Below are 27,810 nucleotides of genomic sequence, written 5' to 3'. Positions count from 1 at the left end.
GGGCTCATTCTGTTGCCCAGGCTGGAGTGCAGTGGGCAGATCTTAGCTCACTGCAACCTCTGCCTCCTGGGTTCAAGCAATTCCCCTGCCTCAGCCTCCTGAGTAGCTGGGATTACAGGCATGTGCCACCATGCCTGGCTAATTTTTGTGTTTTTTGGTAGAGATGGAGTTTCACCATGTTGGCCAGGCTGGTCTCAGACTCCTGACCTCAAGTGATCTACCCACCTTGGCCTCCCAAAGCGCTGGGATTACAGGAGTGAGCCACCATGCCCAGCCACTTTGATAATTTTAGCATAAAAATATAATTTTACTAAGGGCTGGTTAGATCATTGCCAAAGCTGTAAGAGAAACCTTCTCTCTGTTGAAGTCCAGCTGACCTCGGGAGCCTCTGATCATTTGAAAGATTTCAAAACATCAAATTCAAGAGAAAACTCATTATGAATCTTATGTTTCTGGCTTCCCCATCTTGCCACATCATTTTTCTCATTCCTGCTAGATAAAGACAGCCTTCCCTCTCAGAATGGGTCTGTTAGATGATCCAAGAAGTTTCCCAAGTGAAAACCAGAAGAAACCAGTGGTTTGATGGTTATTAAGATACCTCAATTTTTATTAATTATTTTAGCACTGAACTCTGAGGGTTCAGTCACTTCCAGACAGCCAGATGGGTGTTCTGGGTCCTTTTCCTCCAGTGTAGGGTCTTGGTGACACTATTTTATTGGTGCATGACTGAGATTGTTGGGCCAGGATGGAGAATAAACCACTTACAACTCTTTGCAAAGGGCATTTCAGTGTAGTGATTGGCCATGATTCATGCCATGTTCAGCAGCTGATTCATCCTCAACCCGAGAATGTTCTTCCAGGCTCCATGTCCTCAGAATGGGTACTGTTGCATTCAGTAGCCTCAAACTGCAGCCTCGCAGGTGACACTTTCTTGCTTTCAAAAACACTTTTGTTACTGTCATGTGAGTAGACACGCATGCACAAATCTCACTCTATTTTTGAACAGAAGTTTTGACTTGATGACTCCGTGTAAACATGTCTATAAACAGAAGCAAAGAATAAAGCAGAGTTGGGTTTTGCTACAGAAATTTGCTCATTAACACCTTTCCATGGAGTGAGAGGAGCAGCCAGAAAATTGTTTCAGGATCAAATGAGGGAAAGGGTATGAAAATGCTACAAAAACCATTCAGGCGAGGCTCGGTGGCTCACGCCTGTAATCCCAGCACTTTGGGAGGCTGAGGCAGATGCATCACTTGGGATCAGGAGTTTGAGACCAGCCTGGGCAACATGTTGAAACCCCTGCTGTACTAAAAATACAAAAAAAAAAAAAAAAAAATACCCTGGCATGGCGGCGGGCACTTGTAATCCCAGCTACTCTGATGGCTGAGGCAGGAGAATTGCTCGAACTCAGGAGACGGAGGTTGCAGTGAGCCGAGATTACATCACTGCACCCCAGCCTGGGTGACAGATCAAGACTCTAAAAAATAAATAAATAAATACATAAATAAATCAGTATTTTGTGAATGTGAAGTAGGTTATAAAAAGCCTTTCCCTTTCCTATTTTTTTTTTTTTTCTGGATGTAAATTAAAGCCTTTTGTCCCAATTGACCCAATGCCGCCAGTGGGGAGAGTAGGTGCCATTCACCAGGAGAGTCCAGAAACAGTCTAGAGGTGTGTGTCTTTTGTGTATGGGTGTTTGCACACCCAGCACTCAGCAATCAAATAGCTGTTGGGTAAATAACATATATTCAACAAGTTAGTACCTATCCTTGTTTTCACAGACTACATTCTTTTATTACTTATTTTATATGATGTTAAAAGGTTAGGTGAGAAAGATTGTGATCGAATAAATTTGGAAATGTTGGGTTAAACGAAACCAGATGAATCTCTCTGTGACAGAACTGATCAGTCTTTGATATGCTAAGGTGCATTAGGAATCTCCAAAGAAGGAATATAGTGAGCATTTCCTACATTTAGGGAACTTTGGCGAGGAATGTCCCACTTGGCTTTAGTGTGCCACGGAATGCTCTTGGCATATACTGCCTTATCCCGTAGATATCTCGACTTTGATTGTTCATGGCTTTTAGGGTGCTAAAGTGTACAGACTGAGAACTCGAAATTCCCAGGGGAGGCAGAGGGGAGAAGGGAGGAGGAGGGAGAAGGGAGAAGGAGGCAGAGCAGCATCCGGAAGGATACACAGCTTCCAGTTGAGAAGCTGCTCACCTACAGATGAAGTGCATTTATTCCAGACAATTCTCCATTGTCAGGGATAGGTGTCCTTATTTTCTAAATTTGGACAATTGACAATAGAAGAACAAGAGGCCGCTGGATACTTGCCTCCCACTTGTCTTCCACAGACGGGAGGCGGTCAGTCTTTATGCTCAGCCGGACCCACGGGCTGGCATGGTCTGAGGCCAGAGGCAGCATGAGTCTCAGTGGGGGCTCTCCGGATCCCATTCCCCCCGAGAGTTCCAGAAGATGAGAGTCCCCCAGAGTCCCGCCATGAGGAGGGAAAGAAGGCTCTGTGACTCGCCCTGTGTGAAGGACTGCCTTATCTGGGGTCGTATGGGAGAGCAAAGGGAAGGTGTTCTGGGGTGTGGGAGGAGGGGGAGCCCTGGCTTCCAGGGCTGATTTGCCACTTCTCAACTCTGTCCTGGACAACACACTTCACCTCCATGAGCTTCATGTTCCTCACTTGCTAAGCAAGGGTGGCAGTCACCAAATCAGTGGCTCATAATGATCCATTAGCAGTTTTAAGAGCACTCAGCAAAGTCCTTGGTACACAGTAGGTGACCCTGGTGGGGAGCTCTTGGAGGGCATGGGGTGCTATCTTAGAGTCTCCACATACCTGTATGTCTGGCACAGAGTGGATGAATGAAACGTATTTCCTGAATGAACAAATAGCTCAAAATCAAAACGTAAGTGGGTAGTAGTTGCCACAGTTAGAGAGAGTATGTTTGTGTGTGTGTGTGTGTGTGTGTGTGTGTGTATGTGTGAGACTGACAGAGTGAAGCCCCTAGTAATGGGGTATTATGCAAAGAATAAGGCATAGTTGAGTTTTTGCTATGGAAATTTGCTTATTGATGCCTTTCCTTGGAATGAGAAGAGCAGCCTGAAAACTGAAAATTGGAAACGGAATGTTTTGTAGTCAAAGTCTATGTAGTAAAGACAATAGCCAAAGAGAACCATGTGTGATACATGTCCCTGGAAATGCCCATGTGATTTAAACCCTCTGCAACACTATCCAGAGTGCTGGGTATTAAAAAGAGGGCATGCTGCATGGATGCCACCCTTGCCACCATTCCCATAGTCATGGTGGGGTGGTGGTTAATGAAACAGAGACGGACACCCAGGGCAGCGCTCACTGAAATCTACAGGCTGAGCACTGCAAAACGGACTTCTGAGCAGCCAGCTTCTTAACCCACGCTATAGTATGGGTGGTTTTGTTTTTTTCTTTTTCTATATCATTTCTTCTTTGTCCATTAAACTGGAATGAAAGGCTACAGACATTAAACTCTGCAAATAAAATAACCTTGAGAGGCGGCTGCTCTAGTTGAAACTTACCGTCTCCCCTGTTGCTATGGTTACCTCCAGCAGGTCGCCCAGTGACAATGGCTCTGTCATCAGCAACGAATCAGGGAAGCCCAGCTCAGGGAGACGCTCACCCCAGAATGTAATGGCACAGCAGAAAGTGACAAAGGAGGAGGCAAGGAAGAGAAATGGTGAGAAGCCTTCCCGCCAAGAACCACCCCCAGCCACTCCCACGCATGCCTGCACACACATGCATGCACATGTGTGCGCACACTCACACAGCCACTGGGCTCTGGCCCTCAGTCGTTCTTTCTATTCTGCCCCACAAGGGCCAGGAGTCTGTATGTACCCCTTGGATTTTCACCTTACCCCTTCTCTGAATTGTCCTGTCTCACTTCCTCTGCCCCTGTTCTTGTGAAATTGTGCAGTTCCTTAGGAAAAACTTTTTGCAGAATGAATTGATGTTTGCTTAGAGGTTTTTCTAATTCTCTAGTTAGAAATCCTCTTAAAAAATGTACAATTTCTAATTACGTGAATTGACACAATTTCTTGCACCAGGTCCACTAAGGCAGCAGATCTCTGAAATAACTGCTTATCTTGGAGCTTCCTCTCATTTTCCTGCCCTAACTCTCCTGATAAGTTTCATGGGTTCAGTCTGTGCCACTGAGTCCAGATATTGCAACTCCACTTCTCCCAGGAAAAAACTAACCCCAAACAATAAAGAAACACATCTGTCATCAAAAAAAAAGAAGAAAGAAGAAGAAAAAAAAAGCTTTACACTTCTGTCTTAATTCTCCAGGGAAGCTAGACTACTTAGTTTCTCACACAGATCTCTCCTTTCCTGTAAGGATTGGCGTTGGGGTTTATTTATCAGTCATCTGAGCACCATCACTGTGGAGTGGCGTTGTCGATAGATGGCCTCTGTCAACATCATTGTGTGGCTCCCTCTCCTGTTCCCACCTTGGTTCTGACTCTCATCTCCATGTGGCCCTTCTGTGTGTGATGCTGGGTTACTGGGGCCAGAATTCAAGTACCCAGCATTACTGATTTCAGATCAGGGAAAAGTCCTTTTGGATTTTAATGGGTTGTAGGTGGAGCCTTACAGAAATGCCAGGTGAAAAGCTAAACCCTCTGGCACCCTGCTTATCTGCACTTCCCTTTCAAAGGAATTTGTGTAGTTCAGGGACTCTCTCTTAAAGCTAGTGTTGGAATTTTTTTTGTTTTCAAATGTCACTTTTATTTCTTTTTTTTCCCCCCGACTGAAAAGGTAAGAGCAGAGAAAAAAAAAAAAAGAAATAATGATACAGTGGATTTGTATTCTGTAGGGGAATTGTGCTCCCTGTTCACATTTTCAGCTATTATATAAAGCACTTGTTTAAACTGTCATACCTATTTGGTTGTTGAAATTTTTTCTTTCCCTGAATTCTGCATGTGTGTAACACAGAGGCTGTGCTTTCTACATCAGAATTGGGGTGTGACCTGTGGAACTTTCCTGAAATATCTGCCCCACCTGGGACCTAGACATCCTGCCATCAGCTCTATCAAGTGAGCACGCAGAGTCAGAGGTGCTCTAGATCTTGGAAAGGGGACTTGAATTCAGCAACTTTCTTCTCTTTCTTCCTAGGATGAGGTGCTAAGAGAGATGGGTAGAGAGAGTGAGGGGACAGCAGAGACAATGGACAGTGAAGCCATATGGGGAAGGTTGTTTTAACTAAATACTGTGACGGCCATCGCTACCTGTCCAAGATGGTGCTGCCTGCCCTCCAGCTCCGCCTACTCCCTCCCCTCCCCCCTTTCCTTCCTTTCCTTCCTTCCTTTCTTTATATACTTCCTGGAAATTTACAAGGTCAAATCAGACTACTCACTCCTCCAGATGCCCCACTCACCCACCTCACTCCTCAGAGGACCCCAAATAACTCAATGTGTGTCTTTCTCTGACCTTTTTACTATGCATATGGCAACACACATGTATCTTTGTTTTTTGTTGTATTGCTTTGTTTTGTTTTATTAAATGGAATCAATGTGCGTATTGTTCTATGCCCTTTTTCTTGCTTTAAACTGTGCCATACAAGGCTCCTTCCTTTATGAATACACATTTGCAAAGTGATGTCTTTTCCCCTTCCCTGCAAATAATCCATAGAAGATGAGAGAGTGGGGCTGGTTCCTGACCCCAACACTCCCCACTTAGCTAGTGAAATTCTGGCCTGCTCTAGGTGTCCCTGCTGACCTTGCCCATTTCTGCTTGTCTACCCTCTCTCCCTGCCTCTTTATTCTATTTAGGTCACGTTGATTATTTAAATATAAGGCTCAGAAATAAAACAGGTGGGTGCATGAATAAAACGCAATTACTATGCCAGGTTGAGGTTTTTGCTTGTTTGCTCTATTAAAAAGCCATCCTTCCCAGGGTTAGAGTGCTTGCTTGGTTGCATTTTATTTTTGCCAAAAGTAAATCCAGTGAATTTGGGGGTCTGGTTGCTTCTGTTTCACTGTAGGTTTCTATTCCGTAAGGTTTTAGGTTTGAAATTTTCCAATAGAAACAATAGAATCAACTTGTCTCATGTAAAACTCAACAGACGTCAGAATTTTAGGATAGACCCTTATAAAAACCTACACTTGTTCTTTTTATCAGAGGGTTCCATTTTATCATAATCCTAGGTTAGAGTTTACCAATAAAATCAATAGTGTATTTTATTGCATTGGAAGATGAACCAAAGGAAGGAAAGAAGAAAATAACATTGAATGGAATTGTGGAATTATGGAGAAAACAAAAAAGTATATTTTCATCACCTTGCCAGCTTGCAGAAAGTATTGGGTCATTCTGGCTCAGGGTCTCATGAGGTCATAGTCACGATATTGGCCTGAGCTGTCATCTAAAGTCTTAACTGGCAAAAACCAATAGATGTGAGCATGGACATGGTGAAAAGGGAAGGCTTATACACTGCTGGTGAGAATGTAAATCAGTACAACCCCTGTGGAAAACAGTACAGAGATTCCTTAAAGAACTAAAAGTAGATCTACTATTTGATCCAGCAATCAATCCCACTCCTGGGTATCTACCCAAATGAAAAGAAGTATTATATGAAAAAAGACACTTGCACATGTGTGTTTATAGCAGCACAAGTCACAATCACAAGGATAGGGAACCAACCAAGTGCCCATCGACCAATGAGTGGATAAAGAAAATGTAGTATAAATACCCCATGGAATACACTACTCAACCATAAGAAGGAATGAAATAATGTCTTTTGCAGCAATTTGGATGGATAATTCTAAGTGAAGTAACTCAGGAATGGAAAACCAAATACTATATATTCTCACTCATAAGTGGGTGCTAAGCTATGAGGACACAAAGACACAGTGAGTGATAGAATGGACTTTGGGGACAGAGGAGAGGGTGAGAGGGGGGTGAGGGATAAAAGACTACATATTGGGTGCAGTGTACACTACTTAGGTGACGGGTACACTAAAATCTCAGAATTTGCCACTTATTCATCTTTGTAACCAAAAATGACTTGTACCACAAAAGCTATTGAAGTTTAAAAAAGAGAAAAATGAAAATAAAAAGTACAGTCTTGACAGGGGCTTGCAGGATGGTCACTCATGGCTCTTGACAGGGGACTTCAGATCCTTGCCGCATGGACTTTTCCATAGGACTGCTTCAGGGTCCTCAGAATGTGGCAGCTGGCTTTCTTTAGAGTAAGTGATCCGAGAGAGAGAGCAAGGTGGAAGCCATGATTGACTGACTGATTGATTGATTGATTTTTACGACTAAGCCTTGGAAGTAACACATTGTCATTTCTGCAGTTTCCTGTTGGTTACACAGGTCAGTCCTATTCATCCTGGGTGTGAGTATCAGGAGGTGAGAATTCTTAGGATCCATCTAATTGGCTGGCTCTCGTAGATGGCTTGTAATAGCAAGTGTCCAGGTGGCAGATAATGGTGGCCAGGCCAGAGCTGCCCAGCAAAACTACACTCTAAAAATATAGATGCATCTGGTAACACATTCAAATAGAGATTTTCCTCTGTCATTGGCTGCTTGGTGGCCTGCTATTTGCAAATCAGCCCACAGAACTTAAAAAGAAATCCAATTATAACCCATTGTTACACTCTGAAGTGTTTTAGCCACTTTGTAAAAATAACAATTTACTTGGCTTAATTTGACAAATCTTCTGTGATTATGATAAGTGACAGAATGATACAAACTATGTGTTTTTCAATGATTTAAATAACATCCCAGTCCCTTGAGCAGACAGGAGGAAAGATGAATACACTGCTATTACATTCATATTTTATGTAACACCTCTTTTGCTCCTAAATTGTGTACTGGTTTAGTTGTTTGAATAGGCTTAATGTATCTCTTGCCTAGCCATGCTCAATAAGCTGTCATTCTTATAGTTACTTAATGGGAATATGCTTTAAGAACAAGTAAATCAGCAAGAAACCAGGGGCTCTGGAACTTCTGTCAGCTTAGTTATGGAAGCTCAAGGCAGACTGGTGTCTTTTAGCAATTGCAGCAGAATTATCTGTCAGAAGGGAGGATTAATTTAACGGAGTGTAGGTAGAAATGCTTCTACTTAATTAGGGGAGTTGTCTGTAGCTTTAAATTAGTTTCTCCGGTGGAATTTTCATAGCTTTCTTTTATTTTAGACAAATAGAAGAAACCAAAACCCAAATCACTGGGGAAGCAACCTTCAGAAGGGGGAAAAAAACAATGTGTCAGCCACTATAACTGTGGCTTGTTGACCAAGGAAGACGTGTTACTTTAACATCTTGTAAAGATTGGTAGCATTGGTGGCTGAACCGGAACTGAATGCTGTTAGTCTGAGGACTGTCAAATTTTAAGGGTCGTTACAAGGTTTAGCCAAACTCACTTTTCTCACTTCTAACTGAAACATAGAGAAAGATGTTACTTTTTAATTTTTTTTCAACTGTGTTATGTCATAGTTTTGAAAGAATGGTCCTTACTGTTTAAATTCAAATCTCTACAGTTCTTTCCTACCCATTGATAAGGCAATGGAGGGATAAATCATACAGATCTTAAATTTAAGGGAAAACTGCTAGCAGTAGCGAGCCCTTGTTGGCACAGAAGCAGATGCTGTCATTTCTGAGGTTGTTTTGAGTAAAGTAATGTCCTTAGGCTGTGAATCTCACATAAATTCTCCTGGGATCACACAGCCCCCCTACATCAGAAAATCGATGTGTTTATGTTGTGCTTCAGTGCCAGCGAGTGATGAAGAGGAGGGAGCAGTTCTATTTGACAACTCCAGCAAGGTGGCCGCTGAACCCTTTGACACATCTTCTGGGTCTGTGCAGCTCATTGCCATAAAACCCACAGCCCTCCCCGTGGTGCCCCCCACCTCGGACAGGAGCCAGGAGTCATCGGCAGTCCTCAATGGCGAGGTGAGTGCCTGGGGACCCAGGGCAGGAGATGGTCTGGCCAGACTTGGGAAATTTGGACAAAAGAACACCACCTGTGAATACTGGGTACAGATTGCACCTAGGGCCATATAGCTCATCTTCACCTCTGCATGTACCAGGCCCCTGCAGAATGAATCAGGACACAAGTCACCCAAAATGAGTTTGTTGGGTGATGTTTTTAGAGCACTTCTATGTTCATTAAAATCCCAGGGGGAACTTTTAAAAAAAAGTGATTATGAAAAGAAGCATCAGGCGTTCCACTCCCTGACCCCCTCACACACACAGCCTTTTGCCTTTCTTGGTAACACTCCTAAACTGTGCATTGTGGGATGTTGCTTGTAGTGGAGATAGAAGGGGCTTGAATTGAGAGGGAACCAGGGAAGATAATGTCATATGGATGGGGATGTGGGCCACTCTATGGACTTCGAAATGACATTTATTCCTTTGAGCAAATTTGAAACAACTCATTGGCTGCTTCCAGAAAGCTGTCAATGGATATCATGGTGTTAATCAACTTTCCTAAGAGTCTGAAAAAAAAAATTGTAACATTCACCGTAGAGTGATGATTTCATCAAAGAAAATTAGATAGATAGATAGATAGATAGATAGATAGATAGATAGATAGATAGATAGATGCCAGAAGTTAGGTAAAAATTATCTGCGTTTCCTTCATCTTCGGCAGTAGAGTGGCCAGTGGACTGAAAATGTTTATGAACTTTAAGAAGATGTGTTTGGACCCTACAAGTGAACATTCACATTACATGTGTGCCCAAGCATGTGCACACACATGCTCTTAATTTTTCTCTGTTCTTAAGCTGTCAGGTTGGTTGTTCATTTCATTTGTTTATACTCAGCTATTGTTACCTGAAACAAGTGGGAGATTTCCAAAGTTTTAAAGTCTTTTTCCCACCACACGTCAAGGAACATGTTATGGCCCTATAAAACCAGGTATTGTAAATATGCAGCATCTGGGCCCCTTATAAAAGCAGTTTACAGACCCGACTCAGAAAGCAACTCTTGTTTTCTGATCAGAAAGACTCAGATGGCCTAAAGATGTGATGGGTAAACCTTCACTGATTTAAAAAAAATAACTGGTTATGGACATACAGAGCACTTCTCTTTCAACCTCTTCATTTTTTAGACCAAGAAGCTGAAGCTTGAGGGGTCAAGTGGGTTACTCAAAGTCACATGGCAGGTTATGGTGACAGCCATGAGGTTGAGGTCCCCTGACTTCCTGTCCAGTGCTCCTTTCCTCTCTTTGACTTACCACAGGCTATCAGAGAATAATAGCATTGTGCTTAAAAGAGTATGGATTCTCAAGCCATGCCTCAGGGGTTTGAACCTCAGATCTTTTACTTACTGTGTGACCTCGAGCATGTTAGTTCATTTCTCTGTGCCTCAGTATCTCCATTTATAAAATAGGGCTGCCGTGAAGATCAAATTGTTTAATATATGTAAAGTACGTAGAGTAGTGCCTAGCACACAATAAGCATTTTTATGATGATAATTATTATTACTATTGTTGTTATCACCACCCATTAGACAACCAATGAAGAAAGATCATGTACTTTATGCCCCTCGGCTCTACAGTTTGAGAATCTGAGTATCTTCTCAAAACCAGTCACAGCCACTGAATTTTCTCTTGGGCACAATTCTGCCACCAGACATGCAAACCCCATAATTAGAGGCCTCTGAGGTTGACACTAATGCATTGATAACTGCCGTTGATTTGGACCCTCTGCTCAGTTATGGACACGTGACGGCCACCAGGCCTGGATCTTTTCATCCCAGCTTAATGATATGAATGTCATAGAGACAGATTCCAAATCTGGGATGGATTCAACTTATCACCCCCTTTTCCTCCCAAACCCATCACCTTGTCAAAGAAGGAGAGCAAATCAGCATCTTCCTTGTCCAGAAATTGATGCTGTATTTTGGTAGTTAGAGGAATGGACCTTGCTGGCATTTGGATTGGAAGAGAGCCCTGAACCGTTCTCTATAATTTGCTGCCTTGTGGAGCCCGACACAGATTGTCTTGTAATTTTCTTCCTCCTTCTATTATGGGTGGCTGGTTTAAATGAGGAAAGCACAACCCAGAAGCCATACGTTTTTCTTGTGTAAATTACATGACATTCTTTTAAAGATTATTTTTAAGAAAACAGGAAGTTTGGAAATGTTGATGTGACATTCTCATCATTTGTTATTTATTTAGCACAGTCACTTGCTTATATCTCCAACAGGTTGCAAGGTACATTAGCCATGTTCCCTTCTGAAAGACCAGACTGCCTTTGCCCTATAGGGCAGGACCTGGTTGGTGTTAGTAGCCATAGAAGGCTTCAAAATTACCTATCTCTCAAGAAAGGCATGGATTTAAAAAACACGCTGTCGGATACAGGTTGACAGTGTGGAAAGGCCTAGGGAGAGGCCCCTTCCACCCTGTCTGTCCCAACTCAGCCTCTTCAGGAACTTGCCGTCTTATCCAGCTGGACACCAGCTGAAGGGCAGCAAAGGCCACTGGGTTCCCCAGAACTGGAGCTAGACTCAGGGCACTGAGAACTAGCAGAAGCACCCACACAGAGGGACCAAAAGGGTATAGGCATAATTAAGGCCAAGCCACATTGCTGAGAGCATGGAGTCAGGCCTAGGCCTGAACAGAGACAGGACAGACCAGGGAGAAGGAAGCCTTGGAGGAAGGTCTCAGGTGATTCAGTGAGTGCCAGGCTCCACATTATCTGTAGTCTACTATTGTGGGCTTGCTCAGAATGGGACGCAGGTGGGTCTGGCTAGCTCGGAGGCCCAGATGTGATGCCTGTGATGGGTTTCTAGAAGTGATAACCTCCTGGTGAAAGTCTCCCACCTGCTGGCCTCACTGGGTCAAGTGTGGGCCTGAGACTGTCTCTCTCCCCAGGTGAACAAAGCCCTGAAGCAGAAGTCAGACATCGAGCACTATCGGAACAAGCTGCGCCTCAAAGCCAAGAGGAAGGGATATTACGACTTCCCTGCAGTGGAGACGAGCAAGGGTCTGACCGAAAGAAAAAAGATGTATGAAAAAGCCCCAAAGGAAATGGAGCATGTTTTGGATCCAGATTCAGAACTCTGTGCTCCATTCACCGAGTCTAAAAACAGGTGCAGTCTCTAAGGGATTCTGTAAAGGGTGTTGTATCATTGGTGGGATAAGGGCAGGCCTTGGGCAGTGTATCCTGGTCCCTTATCTGGTACTGTAGGATTGTGATCTTTGCAGTCCACTGATCTGTACCACACTGGTCTGTGCAAGCAGGTGCTCTATAATGAGTCTGAAGGAGAATAACATTAAAGCCATTAAAAAAAAATACTTGGGCAAACAACCATAATTGTCCTTTAGCTTAGTGATATTTTCAAACCAGTTGCTTTTTCAGAGCTGAATGAAGATTATAATTATCACCTACCTAATGGTGCAACTTCCAGATCAAGGGACATTGTATTGTTCAATTGTTTTAGAGGCTCTTGCATAAGAAAAGCAAATTTCATGCCTCACCTTTTCATTCAGCCTCAGTAAATACTTACTGCACAGGTGCTCAGAGCTCCATGCTGGTTTATCTCATTCATTCACAGACTTGTTCATTTATTCAACGTATATTGTCACCTGCTATGTGTTAGGTACCATTCAAGATGCTCAATGCTGTCATGCTCATGTGGGCTTATTCATTCATTCAGTTTGAATTCCGTCAACATTTAATTGTGGATAAGACAGTCCTATTGCTGCTCTTATGGAACTTAGGGTCTAACGGGAGAGAAAGAATCACCCCAAAAGTTTATTAATGATAAGTGTGGTGGGTGTTTGAAGTGTGAGGTGCTGTAATGATCTAAAAGGAAGTCCTGTCCCAGCGAGGAAGGGCTAAGCCAGATGGCTTAAATTGGCATCTGCCTTAGTTCTTTCTGTGCCGCTCTAACAGAATACCTGAGACTGGGTAATTTATAATGAACAGAAACATATTTTCCCACAGTTCTAGAGGCTGGGAAGTCCAAGATCAAGGTGCCAGCATCTGGCAAGGGCCTCCTTGCTGCATCATCCCATGGCAGAAGGCAGAGGGCAAAAAGAGAGCAAGAGCAGGCTAAATTCATCCTTTTATAATAGCACCAATTCCACCCATGAGGAGGAGCCCTCCTGGCCCTGTCACCTCCCAAATGTCCCACCTCCTGACACCACCATGGCAGGAACCACATTTCAACATGAGGTTTGGAGGGGAAAAACATTCAGACCATGGCTGCAGCCTTCCAAGCTTTGTTGCTGACTAACCAGAGTGATTTCACATGCTGGGTCAGAGGCAGAGGTTAGTGAACCCAAACATGTCCACCTTTCTTCCTTTCCTACCTACCTGAAGTGCTTTCATAATTTGAGGCCACCTCTTTCCAATACATAGTCTCCTTGGTGACTCCCCTCTGGCTTTGAGCATGCCACCGCCCCGACATGCCACAGAGCCATGATAGACACATTGTCCACAGATTGGGAGCCATAGGGCAGTCTCTGGCCTGAGTAGGTACTTATTAAAAGCAAAAATGACTCTGTGACAGGCTTGGATCAAAGCCACAGAGTCAAGCTGGGAGGTGGGGCTAAATTTTATGAATTGGATCAACATAATTTATTTTCAATAAAGAAAAGAGGGAATTCTCAACCAGTGCTTAATTTACCATGCTTCTAATTAGGCTTGGTTGGTATGACAAGCTATTGATATAAAATCACACCATGACAGGGTTCACAATGCCTGTGTCACTGTGTTAATACTTGTAGAAGAAAAAGAAAAAAGATGGGGGTTTTATAGGGAGGCTGACTGGTTCTTTAGCTTTTATTTTGTGCTTCAGGGGGTTTTACTTCAGTGGTCTTTGGGATGGGAGCTGTTTTTTCTGGATTTCCTGCTGACACTCAGGGAAAATGAATCAAAGCCACAAAATCAAGGTGAGAGGTGGGGCTGAATTTTATGAATTGCATTAACATAATCATTTTCATGTACAAATTAAACTTAGCTAGGAAGTTACTTGAGAAACAAAAATTTCAGTTAAGGCTTTTTATGAAAAGGGAATGAACAAAGAATGAACCAGACTTGTTTCTGTAAAGAGGCATCTCCTCTGCCTAGCACATCTCCTCTCCCTAGGCCAGATTCTTGGGACCTTTCGATGACCTGCTAATGCCATGCATTATGTAGCTAATTCTCAGCAAATGTTCATTGAAGAAATGGTTTCATGATCATAACACACCAGAAATAATTTTTAAAATATTTTTGACCAGTTAAGGTGAAAATATGGATAGCCATAAACTGGGCGAGCTAGGAATAGGAATGGAGATAGGATCAGCCAGAGATGAGAATGGGAAGGGACAGACAGAAAAAAAGAGAGGAACAACCTCGGTAAGCTCAGAGGTATTATTCTTGACACACTCTGCTACTGACTCCAGAGACTGCTGACTGTTTATCTGCTATCACAGGTTAGAGTTACCTATTAATTACTGTTCACAGTACAACCCTCCAGAGGTTCTGCTTTCAGTGACCAAGCCACAGCAGGACAAGTGAAGGAATCATGCTCTAGTCCAGAGGTAGCATCAGTGTATTAGGCCAGTCTGTCTCTCTTTTTTTTTTTTTTTTTTTTGGTAGAGATGGGGTTTTGCCGTGTTGCTCAGGCTGGTCTCGAACTCCTGGGCTCAAGCAGTTCTCCTGCCTTGGTCTCCCAGAGTGCTGGGATTACAGGCGTGAGCCACTGTGCCCAGCCAACCATTCTTGCATTGCTATAAAAAAATACCTGAGACTGGGTAGTTTATTTTTTTCTTTTATTTTAGGTTTGAAGTTACATGGGCAGGTTTGTTATATAGGTAAACTTCTGTCACAGGGTTGGTTGATGATTTCATCACTCAGGTATTAAGCTTATTACCTAATAGTCATTTTTTCTGCCCTCTCCCTCCTTCCACCCTCCACCCTTAAGTATACCTCAGTGTCTGTTCTTCCATTTGTGTTCATGAATTCTCATCATTTAGCACCCACTTATAAGTAAGAACATACGGTATTTGATTTTCTGTTCCTGTATTAGTTTGCTGAGGATAATAGCTTCTAACTCCATCCATGTTCCTGCAAAAGACACGATCTTGTTCTTTATTATGGCTGCGTAGTATTCCATGGTGTATATATGTCACTTTTTTTTTCATCCAATCTGTCATTCATGGGCATTTAGGTCGATTCCATATCTTTGCAGCTGTGAACAGTACAGCAATGAACATTCTCATGTATGTGTCTTTATGGTAGAATGATTTATATTCCTCTGAATATGTAATAGTAATGAAATTGCTGGCTCAATGGTAGTTCTGTTCTTAGCTCTTTGAGGAATTGCCATACTGCTTTCCACGATGGTTGAACTAATTTACACTCCCACGTGTGTAAGAGTTCCCTTTTTTCTGTAACCTCACCAGCATCTACTATTTTTTGGCTTTTTAATCATAGCCATTCTGACTGGTATGAGATGGTATCTCATTTTGGTTTTGATTTGCATTTCTCCAGTGATCGGTGATATTGAGCTTTTTTCATATGCTTGTTGGCCACATGTATATCTTCTTTTGAAAAGGAGACTGGGTAATTTATAAAGAAAAGAGGTTTAATTGGCTTACAGTTCTGCAGGCTGTGGAAGCAAGGCACCAGCATCTTCTTAGAGAGGCCTCAGGGAGCTTTTCCTCATGGTGGAAGGAAAGCAGAAGCAAAAGAGAGCTGGGGCAGGGAGATGCCACACACTCTTAAACAACCAGATCTCATGAGAACTCACTCACTGTCAGAGGGACAGCACCAACCCATGAGGGATCCGCCCCCGTGATCCAGTCACTTCCCAGCAGGCCCCACCTTCAACACTGGGGATTACATTTCAACATGAGATATGGGTGGAGACAAATATCCAAACTAGATCAATCAGTAACCAGAATTTTACCTTAAGACCTAAATTAAATCAAATAAAAGACAAAGTTTAGGTTGCAAGTGTTGACTCGTCACTAAATATTTTTAAAATCATTTTCAGAGCCTTAAAAAAAATCAGAACACCTCATTTTTACATTTTAAGCTCTTACCTCGAGACACAAAGTACATAATGTAATTAAGGTGGTTGCTGTTGGTGGCCCCGGTCCATGCCCTCAGCTCTCCCTGTGCCTGTCCAGGCCAGCAGCTTCCTACTCACTATAGGCATCTGTGACTCCAACTTAAAGGCTTTTTCGTGGCAGTCACCAACCAGAAGTGTCATGTGGTTAAGACACTGTGGAGCATCCTCAGTCCATAACAGATGGAAACTGATAGATAAATACCCCTGGCAAGGGAACTGGAAGCGTAAGTTACACTGTTGCAATAACTACATTTTTTAGTTTCTATATTTGATGATTTGGACATCTGCGGCCTTGCTGACCCCAGAGAAACTGTCCTCCCCAGGCTACTGGATTCCTAGTGCTAATAAAGGACTCACCTGCAAACACGCCTTTCATGTGCAAAGCAGCCAATGCAGAGCCCAAACACCAACTGCCTTCTGTATATGATCTCACAGGGCTCTGTACTCTGAGTCCCTGTCTGCTTGCCCTAATTACCCCAGGGCCAGGTACCAGACAACTCAGGACAGCCCTTGTGCCCCAGAAATCTGCCAAAAGTATTCAATCAAGATTAGTCACACTCCCCTGTGGTATGGCCTGTTCCCTCTTCTTGGGATCTGTGAGTGTAACAAGCTATATATATATATATTTTTTGGCAGGGGTGGGGGCAGTGGGGAAGTTGGAGTCTCCCTCTGTCACCAGACTGGAGTGCTGTGGCACTATCTTGGCTCACTGCAACCTCCAACTCCCTGGTTTAAGTGATTCTGCTGCATCAGCTTCCCGAGTAGCTGGGAGGAGTACAGGCACATGCCACCATGCCCAGCTAATTTTTGTATTTTTAGTAGAGATGGGGTTTCACCATGTTGGCCAGGATGGTCTCAATCTCCTGACCTCTTGATCAGCCTGGCTCACCCTCCCAAATTGCTAGGATTACAGGTGTGAGCCACCGTGCCTGGCCTCAAGCTATATTTTTAATGGCATTCATGTCCTGATCTATTGGCCATGCCATGCCTAAATAATAATAAAACCTACCTTCTAAAACAACTGTCTCCCACACCTTTCCAGTGAGTTTGAGCCTCCTTTGCCCAAAACACAAATTTACTCCATATCATACCCTTTATTGATGTTCCTTCCTTCCCTCTGTCATCTCCTTACTCCCCAGCTAGTGCTTCTTGGAGCCACCTCCCAAATAAATGACTTACACTCCAATCATTCTAGAACCCGTTTCTAGGGAACCCAACGTAAAGTAATAATATATAAAGATGGAGTTGCTCTGATGGAAGCTGAGCCACCTCCTCCTGCTCCTCAGTCCTTCCCAGGCCATCTCTATGGAGCCCTGGGGTTCCATAGAAAGAGAACATAATTTGAGAACTACTTTCTTAAACTATATTGGGATTAACAAGCAAGTAAAACTCATCATTACCTACCCAGCAGTATTTTCAGAGTTAAAGAACTTCTCAAGTTTGCATGCTTCCAAATGTATTGCCTTTAAGAAGTATACAGCAAAATATCAACAAGAAATGAATATACCTAATGGAATGCTATCTTATTAAAATAGGTAATTTCTCTACCTGAGGGTCTAATTTATTTTTAAGTAGATGCTTGCACACCAGGCCTTCATTGGTGGTCTGGAAATTGAAATCCATGTTAAGAGCAGTCTTTAAGCTGTATATTTTAAGGGGATGTTGCCTCCGAGAGAAAAGTAGACTGGTATACACTTCAGTGTTACCCACATTTACAGTTCTTGACAGGGCTTACACACTCTCACTATTGTATTTCTCACACTTGCAAAACAACCTACTTAAGTGTCAATTGCTTATCTTAGTATTTACTCCACCAGCCTTATAGTAAATCTTTTCTAAATGGGCTAATTGATAGTCTCAAGACAGCTGTAAAGTCTGCCTTTTCCCAAAAATGATGCGTAATTAGGTCAAGGATGATAATTCTTCTGGAGTCTGCAGAAGGTGTGAATCACTTGGAGCAGATTGTTTCAACCGTTCACTGAGGTTGGGCTTCCCTAAAGGAAGCCTCTAACTGCAGACAACTGTAGGGCACAGTTTATACTATTCGCTTATGAGCGCCGTTACTAGAATTAGTCAGAATTCTTTGGGCTACAAATGATGGAAATCCAGCACAACTGGTTAAATAAAAGGGGAATGTATTATTGAGCATTATGGAAAGGTCAAGGCTTTGGCATGGCTGGATCCAGGGGTCAGATGATGTCTCCTGTGTTAGATCTTGCTGTCTTTTCACTCTCTGCTGCCCCCATTTTCAGGCAGGCTCTTACCTCATGGTGACAAACTGGCTGCCAGCAACTCCTGGCATATATCCTATCTTCTTAGAAACCCCAATGCCAAGAGGACGCCTCTTTCCTAGTTGACCTAGCAAAAGCAAGAGAACGCCTCTTTCCTAGTTGACCTAGCGAAAGCCCTGAGACTCAGTCCCACCAGAACAACTCAGGTCAGGTGCCCAGCCCCTGACCCATCACTGTGGCCATGGGGATGCAATGCTGGGATTGGTCCATCCTGAGTCACATGCCTACCACTGGAGGAAAGGGAGCCCCCAAGTGACATCACGATGCTCTTACCAAAGGAAGGTTACCACGGGTATCAGGCAAGCAAAGGCAACAGATGCTCTCTGAGCAGGTATAAGCTCCTCATGGTGAAGGTCTAGAACCAGTGGTGTCTGCTTTATTCCCAAGGCTAATAACAAGGGTAATGCTTTGCCTTAGAGTTCTACTGCCTCTCCTAGACTATGTAGGACAGTAATTCTGTGACTAACTTACTGTGTGTCTCTGAAAAAAATGTGTCTGCCTGCCAGGTTTCTGGGGCTTCCCACATAGTCACTGGGAAGAAATAATACAGCCTCTTCACCTTCAACCCATGAATAGCTAGCATTTTAGAATAGAGACATTACATAGGCGGTGTTGGCCAGGCACAGAGGCTCACTCCTGTAATTCCAGTACTTTGGGTGGCTGAGGTGGGTGGATCGCTTGAGCCCAGGAGTTCGAGACCAGCCTGGGCAACATGGTGAAACCCTGTCTCTACAAAAATTACAAAAAAATTAGCCTAGCTTTATGGTATGTGCTAGTAGACCCAGCTACTCAGGAAGGTGAGATGGAAGGATCACCTTATCCAGGGAGGTCAAGACTGCAGTGAGGTCACACCACTGCACTCCAGCCACGGTGACAGATTGAGACCCTATCAAAAAAAAAAACAGAAAAAGAAAAGGCAATGTTTGGAGAGTTCTCCGAAGATAGATAGTCTTAGAATGCAAATTAATCACAGGGAAACTTATGGCTGGGTGAGAAGGAAGTTCTCTCCCTTTGCCGTCTTGCAGGATCATGTGGAACTCACTTGTCCCCAATAAGCCTCATTCCCACTTGTAAAATTACCTCTTGTGGAAGAAGAAAAGCATAGCTACTGTCCTCACTATGTTGCTATTTACTTCCTACTCTTTGAAAAGATTTTTCTAATGACAAGTGGAGACAAGACAGGGGTGACAAATGTATGAATTTTTTAGCAGTAGCTGAGTGGAGCCCCTGAATGTGCTGCTTCCTGGGCCTGAAATGCTCTGTGCCTAGATCAACATGTGGCCAGCTCCACTTAGGACTCAGCTAAATTGTCACCTCCCCAGAGAGGCCTTCCCTGATCATCCTAAGCTGTCTCCTATCCTAGTCCCCGTTTGTCAGAGCTTAATAGCACTTATCACTCTGAAATTACCATGTTAATTATCTGTCTGTCTCATTAGGATGTAACCTCTAGGAGAGGAGGGGCCATAATCTGTTTTGTTCACTGTGGATGTTCATCATCTTCCATGGTGCATGGCACATGGTAGACATTCAGTAAATGAGGGATGGATGGATGGATGGATGGATGGATGGATGGATGGATGGATGGATAGATGGATGGATGGATGGATGGATGGATGGATAGATGGATGGGTGGATGGGTGGATGGGTGGATGGATAGATGAGTAGGTAGGTGGATGTATAGATGTGGGTGGGTGGATGGATGGATGGATGGATTGATGGATGGATGGATGGATGGATGGGTGGGTGGGTGAATGTGAGGGTGGATGAATGGAAAAGCCCCAAATTACGTCTGGGTTTATGACTTCTTAGTCCAGAAGGAAATCTACTGTGGTAGTAGCAGAAAAGAAATCTATCCACAGTCATAATATTAAGCAGTCCACTAACTACAGGGTTTATTAACACATCATAGAATCCTGCGTGTGAAACCAGAAAGAGTAAAAGGAACAGGAGGTTGCTGAGTCAACAAAGTCAACAAAGGCAAGTTTGTTCCATCAGCGTTAGCTGCCCTAGAGGGTCAAGGGAGAACCCCTGGTCTTGCCATCAGCAGAATTTTAAATGAGGTTGCAATGTTGCAATTGATTGTAGTTACCTAGTTTCCATATGAAAGAACACTTACAATTCAGCCAAATGATTACAGCATCTGGAAAAAAAATCTTTGTTTCACTCTTTCTACAGCCCCTTATATCCTGGGAATAAATACCATCAATTCTGAGATTTGTGAGGCAAATCCAAACCCTTCATTGGTTGCCTGTACTTTGGATCAGTGGAGAATTCCATCTGTCAGGGCATTTGCTGCATCATAACAGTTGTTGAATTTTCTTCAGGCAACAGATGAAGAACTCTGTCTACCGAAGCCGGCAGTCTCTGAACAGCCCAAGTCCAGGGGAAACCGAGATGGACCTTCTGGTGACTCGGGAGCGACCCCGGCGTGGAATCCGCAACAGCGGATATGATGTGAGTCTCTGGTGGGCTGGGTGAATACAAGCTTTGCTTTCCCCTGAAGGCAAGGGGGATGCAGCATCCCATTGTGTTACAGTTTACTACATATTTGTGGAAATTTAAAAGGCACTAAAACATTTTCTATTTTTTTATTACCTAGTTTGCAAAGTAGGACTACTTGGAATGTGTCAGAGTAACAGATTATTGCTGAAAGGATCATGATTTCCGAATTGTGCCATGTTATGAATAGCACATTACGGACCTTAAACTCCTTGGATATTCTAAATGTCCTGAATTTATTTTCCCCTCTGTCCTTAGAAACTCAGCAGGGACTGTGGCCATGGGTTAGAATTCACTTGAACACAGCCTTCTTTTAATTCATAGTGATGTTGAAAAGTTGGATTTGTTCCTGATTTCATAACTCCTCGGTATGCCATAGAAACAATGAGATGTCCAACAGGGCGGTTTGATAATTTCATGTGACAAAGCACATGCTTATGTTCAGTGATGTGGCCAAGCTGCAGAAATGATTTTAATCCCGTCAGATTTCCCCAGATGATGAGTTGCAATTTGGTGCCTCCTCTCCAGCTGCCTGCACCCTGTGACTTGTCCTTGGACCCATGAGCTCAGGTGAATGGTCCTGTGCTGAGAGGTACAGTGATGCCTCACCCTGCCCCAGCATTTCACATGATCTTGAATCTACACCTAGGTTTGTGAACAGTGTTTCCTTCCCATTCCCCTAAAATGTTTCTCTAAATATAAATAAACATTTTTAAAATAAGAATTATAATTCAAATATATCTAGATAAACTTATAATTTGAGAAATTACAGTTTGACACTCGGTTTTTTAAATATACCATGCTAATTAGAAGGCAACATTATTTTTCCCCCTCAGGATTAGTCATCTTTTGCCACAAAGCCTTAAAATGGGATTTTTTAATGGTCCAATTTAAAACAAAGATATTCTACCTAATTTGAATTTCTAATCACCTTCCTTATATTTAAACTTGATGTTTTTGTTGGTCGTGTTACCCTTATCTTTTGTTTCTTTTTCCTCTTTCATAAAACACTTTGGTAGTTTAGTTTTATAAAATTACAGGTGCTTTGGGCAAATCTTTTATTTTTCTGCTAGGTTAAATTATTCAATGTTAATTTTTCTCCTTATAAAAAAATTTCCTATGCCAAATTCGTTCAGCAATTTGATAATCAGCCTGTGATTAAAAATCGGGCATTGGAAGCTTCCAGTTAATCTTTCCCCATTTCTTCCTCGATGCTTGCTTAGTTTGGGGAACTTTTTCATCTGCCCAGGCATCTGAGACACAGTAGGATTCTTAATTTATTTCAAGATTGGCATTAATAGGGTTTTTTTGTGAGATTCTAGGCAAAAACACTTTGACAGTTATGAGGAAATGGGTCAGAGGTTTCCCTATTAACCTTAAAAAGAGAACATTGAAGATCGTTTCTTAACCACAGTGACATGACTTGCAGCACTCACTTAATACCTTTGGAATGTCATGTTAGCAACTTACCTAGAACAGTAGAAGGAGGGAGATGAATTTTAGGAGGAGATTGCTCACCCTCACAGACATGTGTAAGTATACCAAGTACATGTTACTTTAGGGGAAGCCTGCTTTATTCTAATAGACTTCTTTAAAATAGATATTTCTTTGAGAAGTGAGAAGTGCATGTGATCTCAAAAATGTGATGATAAGCCCCCTTAAGAGAAAAATGATCATCTCGGGAATGGCTTTAAGAATTTGTTGACTATAAGAATGAAATTGCTTACCTATATCTCCTCTTTGGTTTTTATACTAATCGTATGAAAAATGTCTACTATTTACCAACTGCTCACTATAGACCAAGCCCTATTCTAGTCTTTTCATGTGTATTATCTCATTGCATTTGCATAGTTATCAGCCAAGTAGATGCTTTCATTATGCCCGTTGTATAGATGAAGAAACTGAGGCCAGTTATATAATTTGCGTACCCAGCCCCAGAGCCCCTCCCCTTAACCACCATGCAGTATGGCTTCTATATTCATCCTTCCTCACTGAACATCTGTCCTTATGTAATATAATCCATATCCTATATTTTTGAACCTCTGGAAGAAGCTAGATATCAGGGCTCACAAGCATTCTTACATGAATAACTCACACAAGCAAAACATGGACCAGCAAATAAATTAGAAAATAAAAGTGAATCATAGTTTTAAACAATGCATTCATTTTCTGAGCTCTTGATTTTCTAAAATTACCAGAGCACTTCTGGCAAAAGAATCCATTAGCACAGCAGTGAGTCGGTCATTCAATTGGAAACATGTCATTCTTCCCACTGGGTCTGGGGATCCAGAAGCCCTGCCAAAATATCCAGTCCTTTCTGCCAGGTTGGGGAACCTTGACACTGTAGAAGCAAAAGCACTGGGAGATTGATTTAATTTTGCATTTTTTGAAAGATGACTGGAGTCCCAAAGGAAAAGCCTGAATGTAAAAATAAATGAATAAATGCATAAATAAGCAAACACATGCTACACTGGCAAATCTTAGCACCAGGACTGTAGCAGCATGGATTGTTTCAAAATTTTCCCATAGAACAAGAGTTATTAGGGCCTATGGGAGGGAGACCCTTAGCTCCAAGGGGTTTGGGATCACTGCGTTTTACAGCAACAATCTTCAACCTTTTGGTCAATCTGCCAGCTGAGGGATGTAGTACACTCCTGGCAGTAACGATGCCTCACTTGGTAGTAATATTCTAGAAGGATGCATTCCCATTAGAAGGATGTGTTATTTTCTGTTTTTTGGTTTTTTTTTTTTTTTTTTTTTTGAGACAGAGTCTCACTCTGTTGCCCAGGCTGGAGTGCAGTGGCCAGATCTCGGCTCACTGCAAGCTCCGCCTCCCGGGTTCACTCCTGCCTCAGCCTCCCGAGTAGCTGGGACTACAGGCGCCCGCCACCACATCTGGCTAGTTTTTTGTATTTTTTTAGTAGAGACGGGGTTTCACCGTGTTAACCAGGATGGTCTCGATCTCCTGACCTCGTGATCTGTCCGTCTCGGCCTCCCAAAGTGCTGGGATTACAGGCTTGAGCCACCGTGCCCAGCCGGATGTGTTATTTTCACAAGATGCTCCAAACTCCCAAAAGACCAGATCATATTATTAAACCAACTTTGGCATTGAAATTAATTCGTCCCTATGTATAAAGCAGGTAGAAAAGAAAATGTCAGCCTAATGTGTAAAAGCAAAAATATCTCTATTTCAAAGAATTTTAAAAATGTTATTTTCTGAATGAAAGTCATGTGGAAAATAATGAAACAGTGAGGAAAAGAAAAAAAAATGCTGCAAATATGATTCTCAGGCAGAATAAAGACCTAAGAGATTTTTCCTTCATCAGTCAAATTATTTACCCCAGTATGTGGATATGAAGCCTTTGCTTCCAAAGGGCAAGTAATCATTAAATCATCCCCCAGAAAGAAAAATGCACCTCTTCAACCTTAATCTGTTTTTGGAGTTTAAAAATAGGTGGCAGGAAGGGAGCCAGCTATGTGCCTTGGCTATGAGGGAGACTCTGACATTTATTGTTTGAATTATAACTTTGAAAATGCATGTTGACCTCTCAGATGTAGGGACTTTTACAAACTACTTTTAGTTTCTCTCTAGCACCTTACCTAAAGTTCCATGCACTGGAGGTAGTTGCCAGTGCAGTGGGCTCAGACCCTAAAATGTGGGCAGTGGGTTTGAAAATGTTAAAAAGGATGGTTGATTCATTGATGCGTCTCAAAGAGATGATCACAGTCATTAGTTCTCATTCCGGAGGACTTCTCTGGAGAAATGTTTGAAACCAGATGCTTCTACAGCTGAAAAGTACATGTAAATCTATAAAAAGGGGTATCAGGCAAAGTCCAGCTGCAGAAAACTGAAAACATCAAGCTGTTTAAAACAGACCAAAAAAATGACTCTTAGGAATTAGGTGCTCACAAAATCATGGGCGGGCTGAAGGAATGTTCCTGGAAAGATTCCTAGAACAAGATCACAGGGCTGGCCCTGAGGAGGGGCGGCTGCCTCTTCCTCAAGCAGGAAGGTGGAGAAACGGCCTGCCCTGGAACACCGAGGTTAAGAAAACACAGTCGTAGCATGATCCAGGAATGAGAGAACCCCATAGAGCCGGGGTTAAGGAGTGTGGTGCTCAGCAACCCAGCTTCTAGCAGCCAAGGCAGCCGAAAGATGGGCCTGCCCCATTTCCTCTGTCCAGAGTGCACACAAGTGCTGCATCTAACTGACAGAACCGAAGTCTCATCCGCAGCCGCAGCCTCCTGGAAGGCCAGGAGATAGAAGTTAGCCATTCAGCCTCAACAGTATGGGAATGCACGCTACAAGGAGGTTGCCTGTCCATTACCTCCACTGCAGGCACCAGGTGAAAGCGAAAGGAGAGAAAAATTACCAGGCAGGGCAATACTCAGGAAGCAGTTGGGACATCTAGTGAATACAAGTATATCCCAAAGGGGAAAATGAGCCCATTTCTCAGAGCTCAGTCCACAACAGCCTGCTGAGGAAGGCCTGGGTGCATTGTCTGATGTCAAGCCTAAAGGCTGACAATGCAGCCAGCTTCCTTTGTTACAGGTGAGCAGTGGTTACTGGAAGGAGACGAAGGAATTGAAATGGTTGTTTTGATGAGTTCCACTTGTCGAACAATGAAATATTATCTGGAAAGTCCCTGACTGCTCACAAAACTTATGGCAAGTCTGGGGCCTCCTAGGTAAATTTGTAATCCCATTATTAACAGAAATCTCTTCTGCCCACCCACTTCCCATACCTGCCCCAGCATCTTACAGCTTTGGTGTAACAGAGACCAAGGCCAACCACAGGAATGCCCTGGTGCTGCATAATGGAGTGGTCCCAATTAAGGGTACAACCAGCTCTTTGCTCCATTGGGAAGCAATTGGTTGGATTTGGAGATTTTGTCCTTTATCCTAGAAGCAACCTTCTTGTTGCCCCCCTGACCTAGGTGCTCTTGTGTTGACCCCACCACTATTACGACCTTAGCATCTCACCCAAAACTTTCCTCCATAGCCCCCCATCTCAGTCTTTCATTTCCTTCTCTTACCTCTCCCAGCTAACATAAGCTATAATAACCCTGGCTTGATATGTTATCTTGACTTAATTTACAGTACATTATATTTTAACAGGGACTTCTAATCCAAGGGAAATATCTGCTCATGGGGAATCAGGCTCCCTGGGAGAGCCTGAGGCAAAGAGATTGAGGTGTTTGAGGCTGAAGGGGGTCTTTAGGTAAAGTCCGGATCTCACCAGGTTGATGGCCACTTGGTGAGTCAGGAGTGGGAGGTGGGATGCTTATTGGCAGGTTTGAAAGGGAGGCAGAGGGGTTTCAGGATGGCCTGGTGACCTCCTTCAGAGCCAGACCTCCCCTGCAGGCCAAGAATTTCCCTCCCCTGTAGGCAACTTCCCACTGGGCAGGAGATAAACAACTTCCCTTCTGTTAGCAGCACTCAGGTGCTATCTGCCTGCATCTTCTCTCTGATCCCCTGCATTCTGGACCCTGTCTGCTCTTATTCTTGGTACCTGCCTGCCCATCCCCATTTTTCCCGGACTCTGGGACCTCCTACCCTCTTGACCTAGAGTAGCCACTTCTTTCAGGCCAGGGTCCCCAGCATGTTCTAGGTATGCTGTCAGGGAGAGGAGGAAGCAGGTTTAGGCAGATTTAGAAGTTGGGCTATGGTACAGACACTACAAGGCCTCAGCTGACCCCATGGAGGCTCTGCAGCTCAGATGGCCCTGCAGAGTTGTCTCAAGTTTGGGAAGCAGCTGTACATATGTATTCTAGAGTGGGCCAGTCATTGGATGTCCTTGGGTGAGGCCGTTCTCTTTAGCCAAGGGCAATTCCCTGCAAGAGCTGACATCTGAGGGCTGACAGCTGGCAGTGTGCCCAGCAGCTGGGGGAATCCATCTTCTAGTCCTAAGCAGTATGGCTCAGAGTCCACTAGTTCCTTACAATCCTATGCACTCCTGGGCCACCCATGTCTGCCAAGCCCCTGCAGGAGCTGGAGGCCAGCGACAAATGAAAACACCCCTTGGGAATTGCCATTCCTTTTCTTTCTTCTAGCAAACATTTACTGAGTGCATTGGAACCATGGCAGCATATGCACACTTAATGTACGTAAATTCAGTAATACGAGCCCTGAAAGAAAAAGGAAAACAAAATTTAAATAAAGCTAAGAAACTAGCTTTTGCATGTATTTTGTTTATATTGTACATTGCAGATTATATGTTTCTTTTTCCCTATTACCGTATAAGGTTGTATGCACAGGGCGACATGGGCTACACCAAGTGGATGAGTTAAGAGATTTTCAAGGGCTTTTCTCTATATGATTTTTACCTACTCTGCCGGCTGGCATTAGCATTAGCATCTAAGCCTTCTGTGAGATTCCACTGTACCTACCTGTGTGAGGCCCTGTGGAGAAGGGAAAGATGTATTCATTTTCATGCATGGCCAGGTAATTACACACTAGTGGAGGAGAGAGGTAGAGGCACATGCAACATGCTGTGGCAATGAACTTGGATGGGAAGGGGGAGTGCTCCTGAGGGTTTGTTCCTTCCTGTCTGTCCCATAGCCACTGCCCAGTACAGTCTCCATTACTCACCACTGCTGAGCTGCCAGACAGCTGCCGGGAACATCCTTCTAAAACACACACTGTTGTTCAAAATCCTTCAGGAGCTCCCCATAGCTTTGGGGATAAAACTCAGACTCTAAGCTCCCAGCTGAGGACTTTTCTGCTCTAGCTGGCTCAGATATGCCCTTCTAGCTGACGCTTGTCACTCCCTAACCCACTCCCTTGGCTCCAGCCTGAACAGCTTCCCCAAACTTGTCCTGTGGTTTCCCATGTCCAGGTCTTTGCACGCACGCATCGCTCTGCCTGGAATCTCCCTTCCTACCTGCTTCATCCAGGCCCAGGCTGCTCAGTCTCCTCACTGTTAACACTTAGGGATGTAGAGTTTCTTCACACGGTGCACTGTCCTGTG

The 27,810-nt window shown here is 43.4% G+C and overlaps 1 protein-coding gene across 1 annotated transcript in view; it reads left to right on the top strand.

Annotated features, from left to right (window-relative positions):
- Window positions 1-27,810, top strand: part of KIAA1549L (KIAA1549 like) — a 291,343-nt gene that overhangs the window by 219,508 nt on the left and 44,025 nt on the right. The window contains exons 13-16 of the mRNA XM_030918141.1: window positions 3,595-3,722; window positions 8,750-8,931; window positions 11,858-12,075; window positions 20,666-20,795. Of these exons, the coding sequence (XP_030774001.1) occupies window positions 3,595-3,722; window positions 8,750-8,931; window positions 11,858-12,075; window positions 20,666-20,795 (658 nt within the window). The remainder of the gene's footprint in view (window positions 1-3,594; window positions 3,723-8,749; window positions 8,932-11,857; window positions 12,076-20,665; window positions 20,796-27,810) is intronic.

The sequence above is a fragment of the Rhinopithecus roxellana genome, chromosome 15 (assembly GCF_007565055.1).
Source record: "Rhinopithecus roxellana isolate Shanxi Qingling chromosome 15, ASM756505v1, whole genome shotgun sequence".
NCBI classification, from domain to species: Eukaryota; Metazoa; Chordata; class Mammalia; order Primates; family Cercopithecidae; genus Rhinopithecus; species Rhinopithecus roxellana.
Note: the sequence above shows the minus strand (reverse complement) of the source record. Positions and strands in the feature narration are given on the sequence as shown.